Source organism: Brienomyrus brachyistius, chromosome 10, assembly GCF_023856365.1.
Source record: "Brienomyrus brachyistius isolate T26 chromosome 10, BBRACH_0.4, whole genome shotgun sequence".
Classification (NCBI taxonomy): Eukaryota; Metazoa; Chordata; class Actinopteri; order Osteoglossiformes; family Mormyridae; genus Brienomyrus; species Brienomyrus brachyistius.
In genome coordinates, this window is record NC_064542.1 from 17,413,188 (window position 1) to 17,435,516 (window position 22,329).

A 22,329-nucleotide genomic window follows, 5' to 3' on the forward strand; every position below is an offset into this window, starting at 1 on the left:
TTTTCTGACCTTTGCCATCAAAAAGGCAATAATAACTCTGTAAACCTTTCAGATGGTTATGTGTGAAAATCCCAGTAGACATTCCATGTCCCTAGAGGGATGGAGCTGTGGGTAGTTACCGAAATAACGAGATTGTGAGTACAAGCAGCTGAAATGAGTTTCCTCCGCAGGGTGGCTGGGCTCTCCCTTAGAGATAGGGTGAGGAGCTCAGTCATTCGGTAGAGACTCAGAGTAGAGCCTCTGCTCCTCCTCATTGAGAGGAGCCAGGTGAGGTGGCTCGGGCATCTGATTAGGATGCCTCCTGGACGCCTCCCTGGTGAGGTGTTCCGGGCATGTCCCACTGGGAAGATGGCCCCGGGGAAGACCCTGGACACGCTGGAGGGACTATGTCTCTCGACTGGCCTGGGAACGCCTCCGGATTTCCTTGGAGGAGCTGGATAAAGTGGCCGGGGAGAGGGAAGTCTGGGTTTCCCTGCTGAGACTGCTGCCCCCATGACCCGACCTCAGATAAGCGGTAGATAATGGATGGAGGCTGAATCAATCAACAGCACCAACTAGTATTATTAAATTAAATGTCTAAAATTCAGTTGTACTTAATAATACATATAAATTCCAATCTGCTTTCCAATAAGTCCACAACACTGAAACTGTTTGACATTTAAGGTTGTAAATGATGTAAATTTGCTAGTGAGACAGTGAGATTTGTGAGTAATGAGTGTAATACAGAATCTGACCAGTGAAAACAGCTACAGCTTAGTTCTTGTGAAACACAGATATCAGAACATGAAAGTGGTTTGACACAGGATGGAATACAATCATAGTGTCGCGATAATCAGGCAGCAGTGCCTGCCTGGTTCGTAACTAACTATTTTGTATTATACAACTGTGGAATGACGTGTCAAGCACAAACTGGCAGCTCTTAACAACTGCTAGACAATTAGTTCAAGGAAATACCATGAAACAGAAGGTTTGCGATCAGTATCGGCATCTTAAAAGACAGTGATCTTGAATTTCAAGATGAAGTGCTTTAAATTAATTCGTTTCCTTTATTAGTTTTCATGGGTGTGGGATAGATAGACTAAAGAAGTAGACGAGGACCGGGTTGAGAAACAGATTGGGTGCCTTTTGAGGCCAGCAATCAGATTCGCTCTGTACAGCCACACAGCAAAAAACCAACAAATACGCAGCTTTTTGTTTATTAGCATCATAGCATGTCACTTATTAGCATGTCACACCCACCACTTTTACCAGTGATTCTTTTCAGAAAGTCACACGAAGCTGACTGTGAAGAATCATCCTGAAATGTCATTTGAATTGAGATCATTCTCACTTCTCAGTCTTTGACCTTAAACAGAAAAAGTAATGTCAAATGCCCATGAACAAACACGTCACATTTACTAGCTGACTGCACCAATTTATAAAAACAATATGAAAGAGGAGTTAGCTTTGAAAATGGGCCTTAATGTTTTTATAGTCTCCTTATTCTGACCCCATATCAAATAGGAGCTCAACTGCAGAAAAAACATTTTGACAGTAACTCACCAGAATTATTGTGGAAGTCAGACACACAGAACAAAACACAGTGTAAATGCAAATTTGACTGTGATACTGCTTAAAATAAGAATCTGGTATTATTCCAATGAGCAGGCATTCCAGTCTCCGGGTCATATTCGTAGAAAACCTAAATGTTGCAATGACTCAATTTGTCCACTGGGAGGAGGCAGCTACATAGACTAATTTGGTAGCATATTTTTCATGACACTTGAACTGCATAAAGGAACAAAACAGTAAAAATGCATTGGTATAAAGCAAGGATGGTCAATCTTAACCAGAGGGGGCCATTGCGCATGCAGGTTTTGCTGCAGCTCCATAATTAGATTACTAATTAGAGGACTGATTGGTTGAAGAGTCCTCACACCTGGGTTTCAACAGCTGACCTAAAGGTTATCCCAAAAACCCGCCTACACACCGGCCCTTTGTGGATACAATTGGCTACCCCTGGTTCAGAGTGCTCATCATAAGGAACCAGACTGTGTTAATGTGGATTATTACTGACCAAGGTCATAGGATTTAGTCCATTTTACCAGAAGTATTTGTGTGAAATGTAAGAGTAATATGACCTTGTCAGAGGGAAAACCAAATTCAAGAGTGTTAACAACATGCATGTGTCTGCATCTACACTAAGGCTTATTAACACAGCGGCTCATGCACATTACACTGAAGCTTAACAGTGACATTGCAACATCAAAGAGCTCACCCACAAACTCTTTGTTCATAGTAGGTACATGGTTTCCACTTACTGGTTTCTACCCACTATTTTTAGAAAATGTGATGGAAGGGCCATCACCGGAAAAAGAGAGGTCAAAGTGCGGTTTACAGAATAACTGAATTGTAAATGCAACTCAGATCTTTAGAGAGAGAACAGCTCAGTTTAATGGATGCATCCGAACGAGCCTCTGCCTATGAGGATTTTAACAAGCAAAACCTAGGAAGAGGTGAAGGAATCACTGGAAAAATTTTAACAAATTCTGCTGATCAAAGCCACTTTGCTACCTTATATGTCAATTGATATTGAGTCATTCGTGAGCTTAATTACAGAAATTCAGGAGAAACATTCAGATCATTCCTAATAAAAATAAAAAATGGCAGATTCAGATTAAACCGTACATAAGAATCCAGTGACTGCATATAAAATGCTCCCAGCTGCCCTCTCACATCTCATCTCCGTTTTTCCCTTTTGTATAAGATTTCGACGAGATTTCTCTGGCTGCAGAAAAGTACACCTCTTGGCCAGAGTGCTTACAGATGTATGGATGATGGAAGTGACTTGAACTGATTCCAGTTTCCACCGAAGGAAACCCTGGTTTCCGGTGACAGCCGGCCGCTCCCTCCATTTAGAGGACCTATCACCTGTCCACTGGTGGCCGGCAGACTCCCCACATCAGGGACTCGCAGTGAGCGGACGTCACTGGGCGGGAGTGCAGCGGTGGCTCTTGTAAGTGCCCAGGTGCCGGAAGCTGCGTCCGCACTGCTGGCAGCAGTACGGCGTGGCCCCGCTGTGGATGCGCTGGTGGGTGTATAGGTTGCCCAGCTCCTTAAAGCGCCGACCACACTGTGGGCAGGCGTAGGGGCTCTCCCCAGTGTGCACCCGCTGGTGGCGCTTCAAGCCAGACAGCACCGGGAAGCCCTTGCCACACTGAGGGCAGGGGAAGGGGCTCTGCGCACCGCTGTGGCCTAGCCTATGGCTCTTGAGGCGGGCGGCGTGGCGAAAGCGCTCTCCGCACTCAGGGCAGATGAACGGCTTCTCCCCTGTATGGATACGCTGGTGTTGCCGCAAGTTGCCCAAATAGTTGAAGTGCCGGCCACAGTCGGCACACTCGTAGCCCCCAGCCCCCTTCTTTTCTCGGGCAGCCCTTGCCACTGTTCTCTCCTCTCCTTCACCTTTCCGGGGGCCCACACTGGCCTCTCCCAGCGATGCGGACGAGCTGGATGCAGATGGCAACGCCTGGCTGTTGCTGTCCACGTGCATCAGCTTCAAGTGCTCCTCCAGAAACAAGGCATCGGGACAGAAGGTTCCGCAGAGCGGGCAGAGGTAAGTATGAGCAGGAAACTGCTGACCTGGAGATAGAGTGAAAGAAACCGAGGCAATCTGGTAAAAATGAGCAATGACACATTTGATTTATGATTCACTCCTATTCAAATTTAGTCATGTGGTTTTCTGAGCAGCCTGCCCACCTGTGTCTATCCTGTCCATGTGCTCGTCCACATCACCTGTTCCCTCCACTCCCGGGGAACCCTGGCTTTCGGCAGGGAAATCCGCGGTGTGTGCGTGGGCCGCAGGGCCATGGGGCTGGCTCAGAGCGCGCCTCCCCCCATCTGAGTCCCGCTCCTCCATGTCACCCTCATTTTCAGGTGTGCCACTTTCACATTTTGGCTCCCTCACACCTGAAGGGAGCACAGAACACTCATTGAGGTAGGAAAATGCAGATTACGCTTTATAGGATAATATAAATCAAGCATGTTGTGTATTTGGTGTGATTTTACGTACAAGTATGAGACATCGGGTCATAAAGCGTAATTGCAGTAAAAAAAAAATACACTAAGAAGACATCCTAGAAATGTGCAGCTCCCACCGCACTACATTATTTCGTATGTGTGCCCATGCGCTGGAGCCAGCCACCTTTCAGCTCAGCCGCGTACTCCACTCCTGGCATCCACTCGTAGTCATAAATGCGCTTGCTTCCCGAAGGCAGCATGTTAAATATATCTTCGGATGCCGAGTCGGTCTCGCCTTCCCCCTGCTCCTCGTCTGTCCACAGACTGACGGAGCCGTGAGGCTGCGGCTCCCGGTCGCCGGCCGGCGGTGGCACATTGCTCTGCTCGATCTCCAATTCAGCGCCGCTCCGGGAGTTTTTATCTTTCATTAAATAGTTACAGATCGCGTCGATGTTCTCCTTTTTGATGCCAGGGGCACCTGCTTTCGTTTTCTTTGGGTCATTGTTGGTATATTTGGCACCCGGATGGAAATCGGATTTCCGAAAGGGAGGCGGATCCCTGCCGTCCCTCTCAGCCGCCTCCAGTCTCGCCTTCAGCGCTTCGATCTCGTCCGATTTCTCGCGGAGCTCCATTTTGAGCACTCGTATCCTGACGCTGACCATCTTCCTGATCTCGGACAGCGCCGTCTCCAGCACCACCGAGATGTTCCTGCCGAGATGCTCCGTGATCTCGCTGACCGAGTTCAGCAGCTCCTCATCGTTCTCCACGGCAGAGCCGTCGTCGTCGGCGGCCTGGGGACGGGGAGCCATCATGTTCATAAAGGCGTTTTGGGAATCGGGGGAAAGGGCAACTTCCGCGAAGCTGTAGCCCCTCTTTCGACTCATGGTCGTGAAAGCTCCTACTGTTTTGGAACTTGTGTTGATATAATGCAGGACTGTGCGGATACCACAGAGTCTTTGTACGGCTGGCCGTAAAAACAAAGTGATGCCTTTGTAATGTAGCGCCATCTCTCTCGCCCTCCACGAACATTCTTCACATCTCGGGGCAGATTTATTTTATTTTACAGGATTATTTAAAAAGTTGATTTACATAATTTAAGTTGGATTCATCATAAATACTTACATGAAGATATTCCCCAGCCTTTATATATAAGTGAGCTAAGTTTGGGCATTAATGTAAATTTATTTAAAAGATAAAGAAAAGGGAGGTGATGCTACAATTATATAATTCCTTGGTAAGACCCCACCTAGAATATTGTGTGCAGGTTTGGTCACCATACCTTAAGAAGGACATTGAGCCTTAGAAAAGGTGCAACGTAGGGCTACGAGAATGATTCCTGGTATTAGAGGAATGTCTTGTGAGGAGAGGTTAGCTGAGCTGAATCTGTTTAGCCTCAAGCAAAGGAGACTAAGGGGGGACATGATCCAAGTATATAAGATTGTAACAGGTCTGGATGCTGTTCAGGCAAATGGCTATTTGATATTAGTTTAAATACTAGAACTCATGGCCATAAGTGGAAATTAGCAGGAGAACATTTTAAATTGAATTTGAAGAAGCACTTCTTTACCCAGCGTGTAGTTAGAGTATGGAATAGTCTTCCTGTTAGTGTAGCATAAGCTAAAACCCTGGGTTCATTTAAATCAGAGCTAGATAAGATTTTAACAACTCTGAGCTATTAGTTAAGTTCTCCCCAAAGAGCTTGATGGGCCGACTGACCTCTCGTTTGTAAATTTCTTATGATCGTCTTAAAACTACAGATGGTCCATTCCATTTTAGTTTCCATAAAAGTTTTTGCATCACAATCTTTGATTTTGATTAAATTAGACATGTGAATCACTTTTCTTCCAAAGCTTCAAATTGTTTCTTGATTATAAAAAAAAACCCTGATATATTCTGCCCTTCCTGAACTCTGGGTAACAAAAAAAAAAGTTACTAGTTCTCTCTAGTAACTTTTTTACTATTGACGATAAAAAGCTCAGAAAGAGGATTTTTTCATTGTGTGGTCAAAGTGTTTAAGTTTCAAGGTAGACATTCATCTAATGAATGAATTTGACCTCTTTCTGATAAGAATAAAACAATCAAGGGCAAAGGGTCAAAAAGTCCATTTTAAATAACAAAACACAAATGCTTGTCTACTACCTGTATGTAAAATATCATTGACTTGGTTCCTTTCATGAGATAAGGACCCCAAAAATATCCAATTAAAAATGGCATGTGGGGAAGGGAGGCAAAATATTTTCACTTTATTGGGAATGAAGTGGCTCTTTACCTGCTTCCACACAAAAAAAGTGTTTTTCAAAGGAGTGAAGGGGGCTCAACAACCACAACAAAAAACAAACTGCAAACTCATTAATCTGCTTCTTTCATAATGATATTAAGACAGGCTAACACTGCAACTCCGTAATGAAAAGTACTGATGAAAACTGGGTGGATGTTACACAAACATGTTATTTTATCTGTGAAGAGATGCAGTTTGCATATTCTCTTTATGCTTGCATATTGATGAAACAATTTGGTGACATTGAAATGCATTTAATCCATACATACCCATATATGCTAATAGTGACATGCATTTAAGTGGGCCCTGCAGTGGAGAAAGGAAGTGTGCAGGAAGTGAACCAGTTTATCTATACAAGCCTTGAATGACTGGGTCTGGTTGTATAAGCAGGTACTAAAATTACTTACAGTGAAAATGCTAATAGTAGGAAACCCTAGGAATTACTGCCAGTTTCAGACAGCATTTTGTTAACTGAAGTTAAGAATTTCAAAACTACATATAACTTACAGGAAAATGAGTGATTTTTGCAATAATAATAATAATATAAATGGCCGTCACAAAACACAATATATTAGGAATCACTGACAGTAAATGTGTGAAAGTTCCCACAGTTCTTTAAAAAATCATTAAGAGCCAACCACCAGTATCTTTATATCAAAGATCAAAAAACCAAACTGAAATATGAATTTTATTTCTGTATAATCATCCAACTGCTAACCAGGGTCCTAGCTTTGCTGGGAGAAAATAATTAACATTTGTTTTTCTGTAGTTATAATTTGACGGGCTTCTGGGAACCAGGGGGTAACTCCTGTTATAACACTGACGAATAAATATATTGGCTTCATATAGAAAATCAGAAAGAAAAGTGCTGTAGAATTTTGGAATGTTCCAGATATCTGAAGATCCATCTAAAGTCATGTGTATTTTCATTATTTTTTGATAATGAAAAAACGTAAAACAAGAATATTCTAAATGTGTAAAACCAACTGAAAAACAAATAGCACATTTATATACTGAAAAATGTACCTCGCGAGAGAGTGCACAGCTTAAGCGGGAACTGAATTATATGATTCACAAAAATATTGTCTCTCGTCTTTTTCACCAAATGTCACTTTCTTTGCTAATAAGCAAGCAGCACATTTGTTCCTAAATGCAGCAAACTGTCCATTTTGAATCTCACATAAGTGAAAAGGCTTCTTCACGTCAGTAAATTAAATCAATGTGATGTAATCACAGTCCACATAATTGATTCATTGTTCTGTATCAATCCCCGATTAACAATCTACAATGCTACGAACACAAGACTGGATTAAATATTTCTGGGGAAGTCTGACACCACAACCATATGTGAGGTGCTTTGTGATTCGCAAGATAATGCACAGAGTCTGCTGATTTTATGTGGAGCTTTTTGTCTCAGTCCAGACTGCAGTAGAACTCTGCATCTCGCCGATGCTGCTGCAGAGGCATATTCCTTCTGGTGTCTCTGAGCTTCTGCAGGTCGATCTCCACCAGAGCCAAACCTGGTTCTGTTGCTCCACAGTCACCCAGCACCTCTCCCCAGGGGTCCACTGCCAAGGCATGACCGTATGAGCTGCGTTTAGCATGATGACACCCAACCTGGGCAGCGGCCATGACAAAACACTGAGTCTCAATGGCCCGAGCACGAAGCAGCACCTACCAATAGGAACACACGATACAGGTTTGTCCACAAAAACACCACGCTCCTGTACAAAACACACACCTGGTCAAATAAATATCCAAGATATAAGGAAATCCTTCCAACGCTGGACCAATTAATTCAAAGCCGGCACCCAAAATGGTAATTATGTCTCTATCTCACCTCCCAATGGGCAGCACCTGTTGCCACAGTAAAGGCTGATGGATAGGTCAAAATCTCTGCTCCGTGCCGCAGGAGAGCCAGAGAGAGTTCTGGAAATCGAAGGTCATAGCATACACCCAGGCCAACCTGCGACCCAAAAGAACAGTCTGCTCATACAGCTGGATCCTAACTGTATAAAATCATAATGTGCACATGGAGTTCGCAAGTTCTCCTAGTTTCCTCCTGTGGCCCCAAGACAGGGAGTTAACTGGAATCTCCCTGCAACAGACTGAAAACCCAACTAAGGCGAACCTCCGATTTGTGCCTAGGACCTGTACCAGGGGCCCCACACTACGCTAACCAGAATTAATGTTTGACAACGAATGGATGGATGTTTGAAAACCAACCTTTCCAACTGGGCTTTGAACTGGGGGCATCAGACTGTGTCCAGGTATAGTAAAGGAACTCTCCTTCAGAGAAACACCTCTTCCTGTCAGCTCCACATCGAACAGGTGGCCCTTTCTGTACACCGACACAATGCTGCCTATGGGAACAAGATAAGGAGACAAAAGTGTGACTCCAAAACACACTGGGTTTTTCCTTACAGCAGTTCAGTCATTTAAAATGCAGTCACAGGTCATGCCTCTCTGCCTGCATGCATCTACTGCATCTCAGTTCCTTCCCTCATGCATTATTACAGAGAATTAGCTTATCATGTATTTGCAGGAATGCAGGGTGTTTACTATGCAGAGAGCAAGCTGATGATATAGCTCAGACTGGACATGCAAACTGAGTTATTCAGTATGTAATTAGCCAAAGACATTAGCATGTAACAGGTAATTAATTAACATTCAGTTAATTAAATTCATATGCGATATGTGCAGGGGAACTGATTACCCGTGTCGTTAATGATGATGTGACTATTGTAGATCCGCCTGTCTGTCTCCCAGTCTTCCCCTCTTTCATGAAAGCCCCCCAGAGAAAGCCAAATACCCAGTTTTCTATGAAAAAAATAACAAAAGGAAAAAACTTTCAAGAGATTCCCATATGGCGTCTATGCATGCATTTATGTTTCCTTCCAGTCTGCTCCACTGGCCCAGGACAACATCAGAAAATATTATGGGGTTAGTTATATTATAAATGGAAATTATAAAGAGGTTCTGCTAGCTTTTTATAATCAATAACGAGGAAACTAGTGGTGCAATGGTACTCAGTATTTTACTGAACTATTACGATATGCCTGTCATTTTCCTATAGGTACTGCTGCAACTTATTTTTTCACCCAAAAAATACAAGGTCATCATTTTTGAGGGATAGGATTTAAATGTTATTATACAAAATAAATCATCCAACTCCTGGCTAAAGGTAAGCGCGTACTTCAAAAGTAATCGATGTTGTTTGAGCAATACGACGCTATATGTGTGTCCACAGCTGGCTGACATAATATGATACCGTTGGCCTGGTTAGCAGTCAGTAAGCTTTGTACCACATCATCTTAAAATGGTACAATTTAATATGTGTATTTCTGTATATATTTTAATTGTAAATCTTGTGACATGTTGTAATGCGTGCATTTCGTTGGAATGAGTGTCGTGTAAACTGTTGGTTTCCTTGTATTAAACTGATAATGGCTGTTAATAGGGAGTGTTTCATTTTGATGTGCTGTTATCTTATTTATTAAAAAGGACGACCACTTTTGGGTCTGTTGTATCCAAAACATTCTGCACCCTCTTGGGTTGTGAAGTTTGTAATATCTATTATCTACCTGTGCCATGATTGCCTGTCATTGCTATTTAACAGTGATATGCTTAACTTCGTATACATTCTTGCCAAATAAAATTATTTTTCTTTAGAAAGATGTGATTTGGTATTCAAATGTTCTCTTACAAAAATTAATTTAATATTGTCTGTACAGGTACTGTACATACTAGGTATACTGTTAATTTAAAATAGAATAGACAAAGCACCTACAGGTTATTAAAGTTAAGTAATAATGTTTTTCTCTCCTTGATTTCATACAGTAGAGACATAACCTAGGCCTAGTTAAATGGCAGCAGGACTTTCTGCAGTTGTTAAATGCAGGGTTATGTGTTTTTATTTCCTTCTTAAATACAAAAATAACAAAACCTTTCCATTAGCAAAAACCGTGACACACACTCGTACCTACTATTGAGGACACCAGGGTCAATTCCTCAGTATTTTTTCGGCTAGCACTATTTTAAAAATCCTGATTATAGCCCGGTCATGACAAGTTGAACCGTGGGAAAACCAAACCATTATACCCCCAGTGGAAACACATTGATTAAATATTGTATACATTTTAAATTTAAACTAGCAAAAAACTACTCAACTTCCAACTAGGTAGGTCTGAGCAGTGACTGCTGCCCACCTGGCAAGCTGGGTGTAGCGTGAGATGGTGTTCCCCTGCAGGCTCTCTGACAGCTTCAGGGTCTCTTCTTGGTTAGATCCTATGTAATCAAATCCCTCTGGGAGAAAGACCATGCTAGCTCCGCCTTCCTTTGCCTGCTCCACCAATCGCATGCAAGCAGCAAAGTTGGCTTCCTTATCAGGTGTACAGGTCACCTGACAAATTGCAGCCAATGGGACTGAGGACATCCTGAGAAAAGATTAAAGTCTTTTTAAAGAAAAAAAAGTAGTAAATACGGTCTAGAACAATGGGTCTAAGCCATCATGAAATCTAGTATTATTATAGTATAAAATGTAATATTAATATATAAATACCAGAATTTCAAAGTATAATATTTTTAAATATATTAAAAGGTTTTATAATACACATTTTAAATTCTTTGATAATTTCACTGCCCCCCAAGTAGACCTTCTTTAATAATCATTACATATTTAAAAAAAAAAAAAAACTAAACGAATATTGTTAAGTAAATAACCTTGCGTAAACCTATTACGTATACTGCAAATGTTTCCTCCTGTAATCCTGTAATTACCTGCACTTCCTTATTAAGCAAAAACCCCAGCTTGACTGATAACGCAAATACAACGCCCGGGGCTGCAAAATCGTTCTGAACAGTAGCATTGACAATGTCTGATAAGCCGTAATTCGCAGGTGCTACAACTTATTATTCACGAACTGTTGCACTTTGTACGATTTCAATTCAAATACAAAACAACTGGATATCATCATTAATCTTGTAAACATTACAAATATTAGGCCCCATAGAGCGACAAAGATCACCCAGTTTTCTGCAAACCTGAGCTATCTGCCGGACGAACCGTAGGGAACGGTGCTTGTTTAGAAAACGGCAATAGCTACCAAATGTGAAATATACAAATAATACAGAATTAATAGCAAGTACGCGCTCGGCACCCACTGACTTTGCTGAGCACCAGCAACTTTGCTCTAGGATAAACTTCCCAATCATTAACCAATAAAAAGATCTCTAGGCAACTATGAAAACTTATATAAGCGATTTAATAATTATATATCCCATGTAACATTATCGTCTGCGTCTGAATTTAAATAATTTAAAATCGAAATGAAAACAGGAGTATCTAGTAAGCCATTAGCCTATTGTTGCAGGCAGTTAGTGAGACAGCTACGAATCGTCAGTAGGGGACCTCGATCTGGGTGTACTTCATTTCAAGATGGCGGCGAGCAATACTAGTAGCACGGTAGCTAGTAAAACTAGTAATACGGGTGGTGGGAAGCAATCTGCCCCTTCTGCGGAGCAGGTAATTGTCTTGTACTCTTGCTGTTCATCTTAGCGGTAGAATTATAAGAAATTGAGGGAATGGGTATTTATTTTCAGCTTCGTCGTCAGGGGTGCCTGGCTAATCGATTGTATGTTCGTGGACTGACAGTGGGCACGCGTTAGAGCCCGATAGCAAACTTGCAGCAAAATAGAGCTACATTACATGACATACAACATTAAAGCACCACAAATATTAATTCGGATTTAGTCATTTTCAAATATAATAAACTAAGAATTACACAGAAGTATAACCATGCCGAACAAACACCTCAGCGAAAGAGCCGATGATGGCAACTTTCTGTGTGCATAGGGATGCCGTTAGGCACTTATTAGGAATTATATATGTATAGTTATATATGTGTTCCTTAATTAAGAGCTATTTGCAAGGAATGATTGTGTAATAGTTTACCCCAAATAATCTTTATTATATACAATTCAATATATACATATATTGAAACCAATTATTCTAATGACATAACTGTATACCCAAAATAAAATTAAGAGCGTTGTGATTTGAGCTGTTGTCATTGTTGTTCAAATTTTTAACGATTTTTTTTTTTATTCTCCCAGTGAAATTTGAATGCAGAAATTCCTTCCTTGCATCTTTCATCCAGCCTAGGGAGCTATGGTTATGGTGTCCTGACCTACACGTGTGTGTGTTTGTGTGACACAGGTGGTGGCCACATTTCAGCGGATGCGTCAGGAGCAGCGTAGCATGGCTTCCAAAGCAGCAGAGCTGGAAATGGAGAACAATGAGCACAGGTATGTGTGCAACTCTGTCTCTCTCTGCTTGACTGGGGGAGATGCCCTTTCTGATTCTTGACTGGGGGGGGGGGTGCCCTTTTTGATTTCCCACAGCATGGCCATTCATCACTGGCCTTCAATGCTCTATGTATATATCAGTCTGTCTATTATGTTACTTTAACCTTAAGAAGGCAGGTGACACCAACATGTTAAAATATCAGGTTAGTAAACAAAAGTTAGTTGCACCGAACATAACACTTGCACCTGGGTAGTATAATTACTGTTTGTTTTTTTTTTTTTTTAAATTTGCAGTGTGGATATTGGAGACTCTTGGATAGGGTAGACTTTTTCATTGTTGCAAGGAATATGCATATTCTGGTTTATTCTGTCGTATAAATAAACCTGTAACTTTAAATTACTACTTGTTTTTGTTAATCATGTGTCGTATATAAAATCAGTGACTTTTATTGTCAAGCAGCAGGCTGTGTTACTGGGAGAAGTGATGAGAACAATTAATATGTTATTTCCATTTGTAGCTTATCAATATAGGAGAGAAAATTTAGCCTTGGGAAGATTTAGTTTGATTTAGATTTCAAATAATTACCTGCATTCCTCAAGGACCTGTATTTCACAATGGATGTACTGGAGCACTGATGTATGTGAACCTCTTTAATAGTTATTCATTAATAAAATCACCTTAATAATCAGTGACCGGATGAGTACCATTGTGGGGGGAATCCTGCACAGACTTTGTTGAGCAGGATTTCAGTTTGCAACATTTGTTGTGATGACATACCCGTTAAGTATTTTGCTTAGTAGTTTTTTATTTTTGTGGTGAATGCTATAAATTTTCTTCATTGGGTCATTCACGTAGTCCTGCAGTATATCCTAATTTTGAATAATTTCCTGTTGTCTTTCAGCCTTGTAATTGACACTTTAAAGGAAGTAGATCCTTCTCGGAAGTGCTATCGTCTGGTTGGAGGTGTCTTGGTGGAAAGGACTGTGAAAGAGGTCCTACCGGCACTGGAGAACAATAAAGAACAGGTACATCTTAGTGATAGGCACAGATAAGCCAAAGCAGGGCCAGGCTCATGCCTTAATAGTATCATCAGCAGTCTTTGAAATTGGCTTAAAAAAATGTATTGTTCCCTTCATTTTGTTAACATACTGAATGAAGTAAATTTCTTTCATCTGAATTAGATTAATAAGATTAATTTTACAATTTCTTCCTTGAACTATCTACGGTACAACTGCACTGGGATTTGTGCAGTGTAGCTGGGTAACTTTATAGCAGATATTACTGAAATTCTGTTTCATATCCTGTCCAAAATACTTCATTTTTGGTTCCACTTGGCAGGGAGATTTGTACATACTGAAATATTTTACTGACCATAACTACTCATTGAGCCCTTAAGCTTATCTGCTCTGGAGACCTGGAGACTAGCTGACCATGCACTTTTCAGATTCAGAATACTTTATTGATCCCTGAGAAAGGGGGCGGCATGGTGGTGCAGTGGTTAGCACTGTTGCCTCACACCTCTGGGACCTGGGTTCGAGTCTCCGCCTGGGTTACATGTGTATGGAGTTTGCATGTTCTCCCCATGTCGTCGTGGGGTTTCCTCCGGGTACTCCGGTTTCCCCCCACAGTCCAAAAACATGCTGAGGCTAATTGGAGTTACTAAATTGCCCGTAGGTGTGCATGTGTGCGTGAATGGTGTGTGAGTGTGCCCTGCGATGGGCTGGCCCCCCATCCTGGGTTGTTCCCTGCCTCGTGCTCATTGCTTCCGGGATAGGCTCTGGACCCCCCGTGACCCAGTAGGATAAGCGGTTTGGAAAATGGATGGATGGATTCCTGAGGAAATTGTGATTTACCCACAATATACCTTGCTTTTACCTGTGTATACATGTGTGTGTCTCCTCATCATGAAGAGCAGCACAGGATATGTAAAAATGACTATTTCCCAAAGGGTATGAATAAAGTACCTTTGTAGCAGACCTGATCAAAAGCCAGCTGGCAAAATCATTAAATGGAGAAGGGAAGGACAGGTGAACTTACACCCTACAGCAGTGTAATGTTTCCAGCATGATAAAAATAAACCCATTCTCCTTATAACGAGAAATTAAAATGGATATCTAGATTTTTTTCTGTTTTTTTTTTTCTGAGAGCTTCCAGCACATATGTGCTTTACCCTGTTGTATTAAATATTGAGCTTTGAACAATAACTATTTATTCCTTTGTAGATCTCAAGGCTAGTGGAATCACTCAACTCACAGATGCAGGCCAAAGGGCGAGAACTGACCGAGTACCGAGAAAGATACAATATCCGATTGGTGGGAGAAGAGGAAGGACAGGGGAAAGCAGCTGCAGCATCCAACCAGGAAAATGGAGGGGGTGGGGCTAAAGGAGGAGCGGGTGTGTTGGTATCATAGTGGGAGTGGATTTAGGAAATCATTAGACTGCTACGTTGAAGATTGACATGTTTACTGTATTTGTGTTTAGAGACTTTTTTTTGGTTATGAATAAAAAAGCAATTGTAATGTAACTTTGTTTTTGTATTTTCTTGCAATAATTCATCTTAACACCTTACTGTTCCACATGAAATCTAGTTCCCAGTATAACACAGTGTGGCCAGGAAAAAAGGCCTGTAAAGATATCATTGCATAAATACCATATGAGCTTTTTCTGTAATTATTCATTCTATTAACAATGGCATACTTATACTGCAGATTAAATGTGTGTATTGATGTATATTGAGGGAAGTGCATTCATTTAAATTTCTATACACAATCACATTCTACATAGCAAGCAAAATGCAAACAAGATGAACAGTCTCCAAATGTCTTTTTTGGATATGAAATTGTTTTTGCTTGCTGAGTTTGACTCATGTTGAAGAGTTTTCTGTGGGTGCTGTTTTATGACAACGGTGTCCTACCAAAATTTTAATTGTGAAGTATCCTCGAGTAAATTGTGTTCTGAAAGTTTTAATTACAATAATGTATAATCGCATCAAAGCACAAAATATTCAGTGTGTCTGTACATGTGGGATGGTTCCCAAAATTCATAATTAAATGTGTGAAATAAGAATATTTGATTCCTCAGTTTGCTTAGAGGTGAAGCACAAACAATGCGTTACAAAGTGACAACTAACAGCTGTAGTACAGTCAACCTTTCACTTTGGCGAGGGTTAGGAGGAGAAGATCTAAGTGAATGTGACAATTCTAGGGCTGTCGAAGTTAACGTGTGCTATTAATTGTATGACAACATTGTTAAATCGTGTTACAATCGTATAGCCTACCACTTAGGGTTCAGGACCTTACTGACTTTCCTCTACCACATTGTTAATCTGGTCCCATCATGTTTTTTGGACTTTTACTGTAATCACTTCTGGGTCAGTGAAGTTCTTCCACACCAAACTCACCCAACCATCTTTATGGAGCTTGCTTTGTGCACTGGGGGACAGTCATGCTGGGACAGAAAAGGGTCTTTCCCAAACTGTACCCACAAAGTTGGAAGCATAGAATTGTCCAAAATGTCTTGGTATGCTGAAGCATTTTGCGTTCCCTTTACTGAAACTAAAGGGTCTATCCCGACCCCTGAAAACAACCCCACACCGTTATCCTTCCTCCACCAAACTTTACAAGCAGGTAATAATTTCCTGGCATCCAGAAAACCCAGACTCATCCATAAGGCTTCCAGACAGAGAAGTGTGATTCATCTCTCCACATAACATGTTTCCGGTGCTCCAGACTACCCCACTCCATTTGATGCTTGGCACTGCACTTGGTGATATGAGGCTTGTATTCAGCTGCTCAACCATGGAAGCCCATTCCATGAAGCTCCCCGCACAGTTTTTATAAAGTAAAATTGGCTATTTTGTTGCTGACCGTGAGTTTGCCTAGGGTGCCACATAGGTTTTGACAGCCACTAGCAGAAAGGGTAAAATTTTTTAATAAAGACTGGGTACATTTTGTTGTTTATTAAAATGATCTTTAAGCATTGTTACACAAATTCAGGAAGGTCTATTTTTTTCGAAATAAAAACAGGTATCGACGAGGATGGGATTCGAACCCACGCGTGCAGAGCACAATGGATTAGCAGTCCATCGCCTTAACCACTCGGCCACCTCGTCTCCTGGTGTATACGTTGAAATGGTGTTTTAAATAATTCCCCCCCCCACAAAAAATGTGATAAAATTATAGCGATATTAAAGCAATGATGTAATTATTAGTACCACATTACATATATGCATTGTAAAAATAGTTTCAAATACACTTCCCTGTTTTTTTCATCTTATAGTTTAAGGAGTTGTACGGTAACCTGATTCTTTGGTGCGTATATTTTCTACATTTTACGGTAAAGTTGCACAGCACATAGACATGCGCCCAATGAGCCCCAAGGTAGATCATCGCTTTCGTGCCGTACGCGTTTGATGTTGTGTGTACGGAAATGCCGTCTTCTGCTGAAAGGAGTAGATCTTTTAAAAGCGTTTATGACTATGGGGGAGACGTGTTCGTAAGTGAACCTTAAATCAGCGACTCTGAGGGCCCTATCGATTGTAGCAGTAGATGAGGATATTAACTGCTAGCCAGAGGACGTAAATAGTAAAATCCAGTCATTCTACCTAGGCAGCTAAATATCTTCTTATTAGTCGATCATAGCTAACTACCGAAAATTGTTAACGATTTCAGGTGGGTTCCCGTGCACAATAATATATAGTGTACTAAAATAAACATCCTAAGAGGCGATATTTTGGAATGCATTGCTCTAAAAAATGCTCCGTGTTTAAAGTGGTGCTCAGTGCTCTGCTGATTGTAGCGCTCCTGCAGTTAATCTACCTGTCCTTCCTATCAAAGCTGCACGGCAGACAGCAGCGCTACAGGTATACGGAGTTATTTGGCAAGAGAAATGCGTACCAGGGAGAGAAAAACACAAGGAAAGAGCGTCTCAAGTACTCTTTGTCCTCTGGGGGCATTTTTGATAACAGTGGACAGTATCGCATATATAAGAACTTAATCAAAAGTGACTATTCGACGAATCAGAAGTCCGTTGTTGATGCCAGGTCAAATCGGATAGCGCTGGCCACGCACACGTCCATCAACAACCTCCATCACCTAGACTCACTGCTAGAACGCTGGCAAAATCCTCTCTCAGTCGCGATATTCGTGCACGGGCAAGATGTTAAGTTTGCCACTGCACTCGTCTATGCCCTTAGCATTTTTTGTCCAAATATACAAGAGCTGGTGGACTTCCACCTCGTGTGCCACTCTGGAGAAACAGCCAGTTTCCCAGAAAAGGACAGAGAGCAGTTTGCTGGGTTGGAAGAGTGCAGAGGAGTATTTGCCAAACTTGAGTCACACAGGAACAAATACCAGAACTATGCTATCGGTGGCAACATCTCGTATCCCAACAATCTGCTACGCAACGTAGCGCGAGGGGGTACAGAAGCTGCTTACATCCTGGTTATTGATATAGACATGGTGCCCAGTGCTGACCTCCATCAGCAGTTTGCCGGCATGCTGGATAGACGTGAACCTGTGCCTGATGAGGTCTTCGTCCTGCCGGCTTTCGAGATTCGGCACCCCCGCAAGATCCCCGCCTCCAAATCGGAATTAGTACAGCTGTACCAGGTGGGTGAGGTGCGGCCCTTCTACGAAGAGCTATGCCCCCGGTGCCAGGCCCCCACCAACTACTCCCTGTGGGTAAACCTGAACGGGCCTGTGCCAGGGCAGTTAGATGTGGCCTACACCCTCAACTGGGTGGACCCTTGGGAACCTTTCTACGTTGGACCACGTGCTGTGCCTCTGTATGACGAGAGCTTTCGGCAGTATGGCTTCAACCGCATCAGTCAGGTAGGCCGAGGACGTTGGGTGGCCTTTCGGCATTTATCCATGACTGCATTTTGAACGTTGGACTCCTGACAGTGACTTGCTGCGTTGACTCTCTCTCTAGGCCTGTGAGCTCCATGTGGCTGGTTACAAGTTCTCAGTGCTCAGCTCTGCTTTCTTGGTGCACCGTGGCTTCAAGGTGATGGGCGACTTCCACAAGCGCAAGGACGAGGAGAACCGGCGCAACCGCCTGCTGTTCCGAAGCTTTAAGGAGGGGCTCAAGACCAAATACCCAGCCTCCAACCGCCGCTGCTGATGGCCCCTTTAAGCATTTCAGACATTCCGGCAGCTGGCTTTCCTATAGAGTCCCATCAAACTGAACCGCTCGGTGGGGTCTGTACATTTTGGTGACTTAACCATCATCAGCCAGGTCCTGCTTACGATAACAAGGTCAACCATCATCAGCCAGGTCCTGCTTACAATAACATGGTCTCATGCAATCTTCACATGTAGACAATATGTACAAAAGGCTGGGTAAATGCTCTGGATAAAGCCTGAGAGTTAAACTCTTGTGAACTGTGCTCATTCCAGGTGAATCCGTGAACACTAATATTACTGCTGTTTAACAAATTTTATAGTTTGTTTTTGTGTAGTGATGTGTGCTTATTTTAGTAATATATGCTGTTCTGATGGGTCCTCTGCACCTGTGCCTGTTTTAGTAGGCATAGTCTCTCACCTACTACTTGCTGTACATGGCCCTTGAATGTTGTTGTTCAGTGGTCATGTAGAGACCCAAGTGCATCAGTTCTGTAGAAACCTCACTCTCAGATTGTAAACACTGTTGTAAAGGACTGGGTATCTCGGTGCCTATATACAGAGATAGGTAGTGCCCAGAATGAATTACAGGAAAAAAAAGTGATAGGAGAAATGTTACCTTATTAGAAAACTTGAACTTTGAACCTCAGTGATTGGTGCCCTTGTATGCAGAAGAATTGCATTAAGCCTTGGAAATAAGCCAGTTTTTCCTATGGACAAAAATGGTATAATATTGACCTCCATACCATCAAAAACACTACTTGTTTTACATATAATACTGCATTTAGACAATATATGCATACACACATATATGTGTGTGTGTGTGTGTGTGTGTGTGTGTGTGTGTGTGTGTGTGTGTGTGTGTGTGTGTGTATGTGTGTGTATATAAATTTATGCTGGTAACTGTGATGTTGGAACTAGTGAAGTATAGGACCTGCTGTTGTGTTTCTAACTGAAACATTAAGCAAACTTCCGTAACCACTCTTCCCATCAGGACTTATTTATTTGTAAATGTCAGTCTGAGGGAACAGTATGCTATTCACATTTCTGTAGTTCGTCTGTGTTGTTTTTGTCTTGTGATGTGGCATTACGGCTGATAGTGGATAAGCGATGGTTGGATGATTGCACTCCGCTGCCTTTCAGTTACATCATTGTTCTAGTTGCATTTGTAACATTGGTTGCCATTGATTTCTAGGATTAACAGTCCTGGCTCATAGACACTTTGATCTGCAGTTGGTAGAATCAGCTGTGTCCTTCAGAAATGGTCAAGCTGTTTGGCTCCTGTCACCAGCCTTGGCCTGTGATTGTTTATTCATAAATCGGATACGGTTGTTCTAGACAGAATCTTATGTGTGATCTGACTGGTAGTAGACTCTCTAAAAGGGTACCTCATCATTTATCCTGATTATTCAAGAAAAGAACATGATAATGCAAGTTCTCCATTGTGAACCAGTGACGTCGGTCTTTACTGTGATGCAGTGATTTCCAGTCCTCTAGCTATAGTGTCATATAGCGATATCTGTTGTTACTCTGCCTGGCACTAAGATCTAAATTTAACATGTATTTATTTCTGTCAAGAAACCCTTTGCCTATTTGGATAAATGGAATAATGACTAATGTGAGCTAACTAACTAACACTTTTACAGAACTACTTGTGATACACAGTATCTGAACAACATTCAGCTTGGGATAAGCAGTTGTTCCCTTGTTGTATGTGGTCCTCCACATCACAAGCCACCTCCTTCACCATGGTGACCTTTGCACTCTTACTTACCGCGAACCTGTGTCCAATCAGCAGCTGCTTCAGCTCTCACTTGTCCAGGGCATGAAAAGGACAGGCAAGACCAGTGTTTCTCCCCCGATCCTCAGGGATCCCCCAGACAGTCCAGGTATTTGCTCCAGAAGCTAGAAGGAAGCAAAAGTTTGAACCATCTGGGAGTCCACAAGGACCGGGTTGGGGACCACTGGTCTAGGTGTAGGTTAGTTTACCTGTAAATAAAAGCATGTGTACACTGGACAAATTCATTGTCTGAGCCCTTGTAGAGTAGTGGAAGGGCTTTTTGCTTTTCTCTTTAGTGCTTCAATGTTTACGTCATGCCAGACAGACCTTAAAATAGGCAGAACCTTTTCACCTGGAATATATGAGCATCATTTTCAAATGTTACCAAACTGCCCTTTGTCTTTGTTCTCTTTCATCCCAGCTGCTTCCAGGACAGAGTCATCAGTGGCCTCAGCCTGCATGACTGCAATCATGACGCGGACAATAGTTGTATCAGTCTTCTTCTTGTAGTGGTGACCCACATCCGGGGTAAATTTATTACCTTATTTTTATACACAATCTGTGTTTTCGGTTACTAAACATTTATTTATGGAGTAATTGGGATGAAATACCTTGTGTAAACATATTTTCGCCAGTGACATAATCCAGTGTTTCTACCAAGACTGAAAGTGTTATTTTAAATATCATTTTAAATGCTCAAAAAAATGTGTAAATATATACAGACGCTCCACTACTTACGAACTTTCAACTTGCGAACTTACAGTCCTTTTCGTATGTCTGAAAGTCCAAATTGTGATCATTGGGCTCCCGTTTCCTGTCCGCAACATCAGTTTTTTTTTCTGCGCGCCAATTCCGCCTCGTACGACTTCTGGCCGCTACTCCCAGCCCTCAGCAGGGTAGCGTGCGTGTTGAATAATGACTTACGAACATTTCATGTTACGAACAGCCGTTCGGAACGTAACTCAATCATAGGTAGAGGAGCGTCTGTATAATAATTTGGGGGGGGTTATGATTTGAAAGATTCTGTTTGTGCTTTAAGTTCTCAATAAATCAATTGTGAATGTTCAGCTTGGGAATGAATTTTCTCCTTATGATATACAGTAACACTCTAAAAACAGTTGAAAGATGGACGACAACTAGTGATCTACACTAATTTCGGTACATTTAAGACTGAATAAAAAAATGTATGATAATTGGATAAGATGAGTAACCAGTTATGCCACAAAAGAGCAATTATTATGATACACGGTGCTACTCTTGAGGCGGAGTGATTCGGTGTGTGAGATTCAGAGTCTGTGATCACAAGAGCGCTGGTTCGAATGTCGTGGTTAGCAGAGTGATGCCGCTGTTGGGCTCCTGAGCAAGACCCTTAACCCCGAGTCTCAAGGGGTCCTGGACACTTGCTGACTGCACTCTATCCCCAGACCTTGCTTTTACCTGTCTGTATGTTTCATGGATAGCGAGAATGGGATATGCAGAAGGCTAGGGGGAAAATAAAGTATTACTATTACATTGATGAGGTCTGGCTGTGTCTCTTTTTTGGTCAATAAGAGGCAGTGTCATGGAAAATATCCATCTTGACATCATTGGTTTCTATAGAAAATTGATACTTTATCTATCCATGTGTAGAAATTCTTTTGATGCCTTCCCCAGTTTGCTCTCTGTAGGTGAGAGATAATTGGATGTGAAGGGCTGCCACCTGTTGTAGTAGCCTAGGAGCTGGCGGTCGAGGGCCTTGCTCAAGGATGTGCTAAGGTTAGGTTCAAACCAACGACCTTCAGATCACAGATATGGTGGCTTAGCCCACTGAGCCACATGCTGCCCCCACATGAGCTTTAATGTCAGC

At 42.1% G+C, this 22,329-nt stretch overlaps 4 protein-coding genes and 1 non-coding gene across 10 annotated transcripts; 2 read left to right on the top strand and 3 right to left on the bottom strand.

The window, feature by feature from the left end:
- Positions 1–1,180: 1,180 nt before the first annotated feature.
- On the bottom strand, positions 1,181–4,993 carry znf16l (zinc finger protein 16 like). Its single transcript, XM_049028772.1, has 3 exons — positions 4,181–4,993; positions 3,736–3,945; positions 1,181–3,618 (listed from the first exon to the last, which is right to left on the bottom strand). The coding sequence occupies exons 1-3, from the start codon at positions 4,878–4,880 to the stop codon at positions 2,966–2,968; spliced, it is 1,563 nt and encodes a 520-aa protein (XP_048884729.1). The 5' UTR covers positions 4,881–4,993; the 3' UTR covers positions 1,181–2,965.
- A 1,955-nt stretch (positions 4,994–6,948) lies between these two features.
- nit1 (nitrilase 1) lies at positions 6,949–11,650 on the bottom strand. 5 transcript variants are annotated; one of them, XM_049028775.1, is made up of 7 exons: positions 11,054–11,550; positions 10,483–10,710; positions 8,991–9,094; positions 8,501–8,637; positions 8,115–8,240; positions 7,953–7,998; positions 6,949–7,842 (listed from the first exon to the last, which is right to left on the bottom strand). In XM_049028775.1, exons 1-7 carry the CDS (start codon positions 11,140–11,142, stop codon positions 7,688–7,690), a joined length of 885 nt encoding a protein of 294 aa, XP_048884732.1. In that variant the 5' UTR covers positions 11,143–11,550; the 3' UTR covers positions 6,949–7,687. The 5 variants fall into 5 exon arrangements, with proteins under 5 accessions (XP_048884732.1, XP_048884731.1, XP_048884734.1 ...); XM_049028774.1 differs by lacking the exon at positions 7,953–7,998 and having other exon boundaries at positions 6,949–7,948; positions 11,442–11,650; XM_049028777.1 differs by lacking the exon at positions 7,953–7,998 and having other exon boundaries at positions 6,949–7,948; positions 11,318–11,649.
- pfdn2 (prefoldin subunit 2) lies at positions 11,641–15,105 on the top strand. The gene is made up of 4 exons (XM_049028778.1): positions 11,641–11,798; positions 12,492–12,580; positions 13,483–13,606; positions 14,804–15,105. Exons 1-4 carry the CDS (start codon positions 11,712–11,714, stop codon positions 14,990–14,992), a joined length of 489 nt encoding a protein of 162 aa, XP_048884735.1. The 5' UTR covers positions 11,641–11,711; the 3' UTR covers positions 14,993–15,105.
- A 1,505-nt stretch (positions 15,106–16,610) lies between these two features.
- trnas-gcu (transfer RNA serine (anticodon GCU)) lies at positions 16,611–16,692 on the bottom strand. Its single transcript has one exon. It is a non-coding gene; the product is annotated as a tRNA-Ser (tRNA).
- A 253-nt stretch (positions 16,693–16,945) lies between these two features.
- Positions 16,946–21,548, top strand: b4gat1 (beta-1,4-glucuronyltransferase 1). 2 transcript variants are annotated; one of them, XR_007400459.1, is made up of 3 exons: positions 16,946–18,412; positions 18,513–18,818; positions 18,858–21,548. XR_007400459.1 is itself a non-coding variant. In XM_049029315.1 (2 exons), the coding sequence occupies exons 1-2, from the start codon at positions 17,318–17,320 to the stop codon at positions 18,702–18,704; spliced, it is 1,287 nt and encodes a 428-aa protein (XP_048885272.1). In that variant the 5' UTR covers positions 16,946–17,317; the 3' UTR covers positions 18,705–21,548. The 2 variants fall into 2 exon arrangements, 1 of the variants encoding a protein (XP_048885272.1); XM_049029315.1 differs by having other exon boundaries at positions 18,513–21,548.
- Positions 21,549–22,329: the final 781 nt, after the last annotated feature.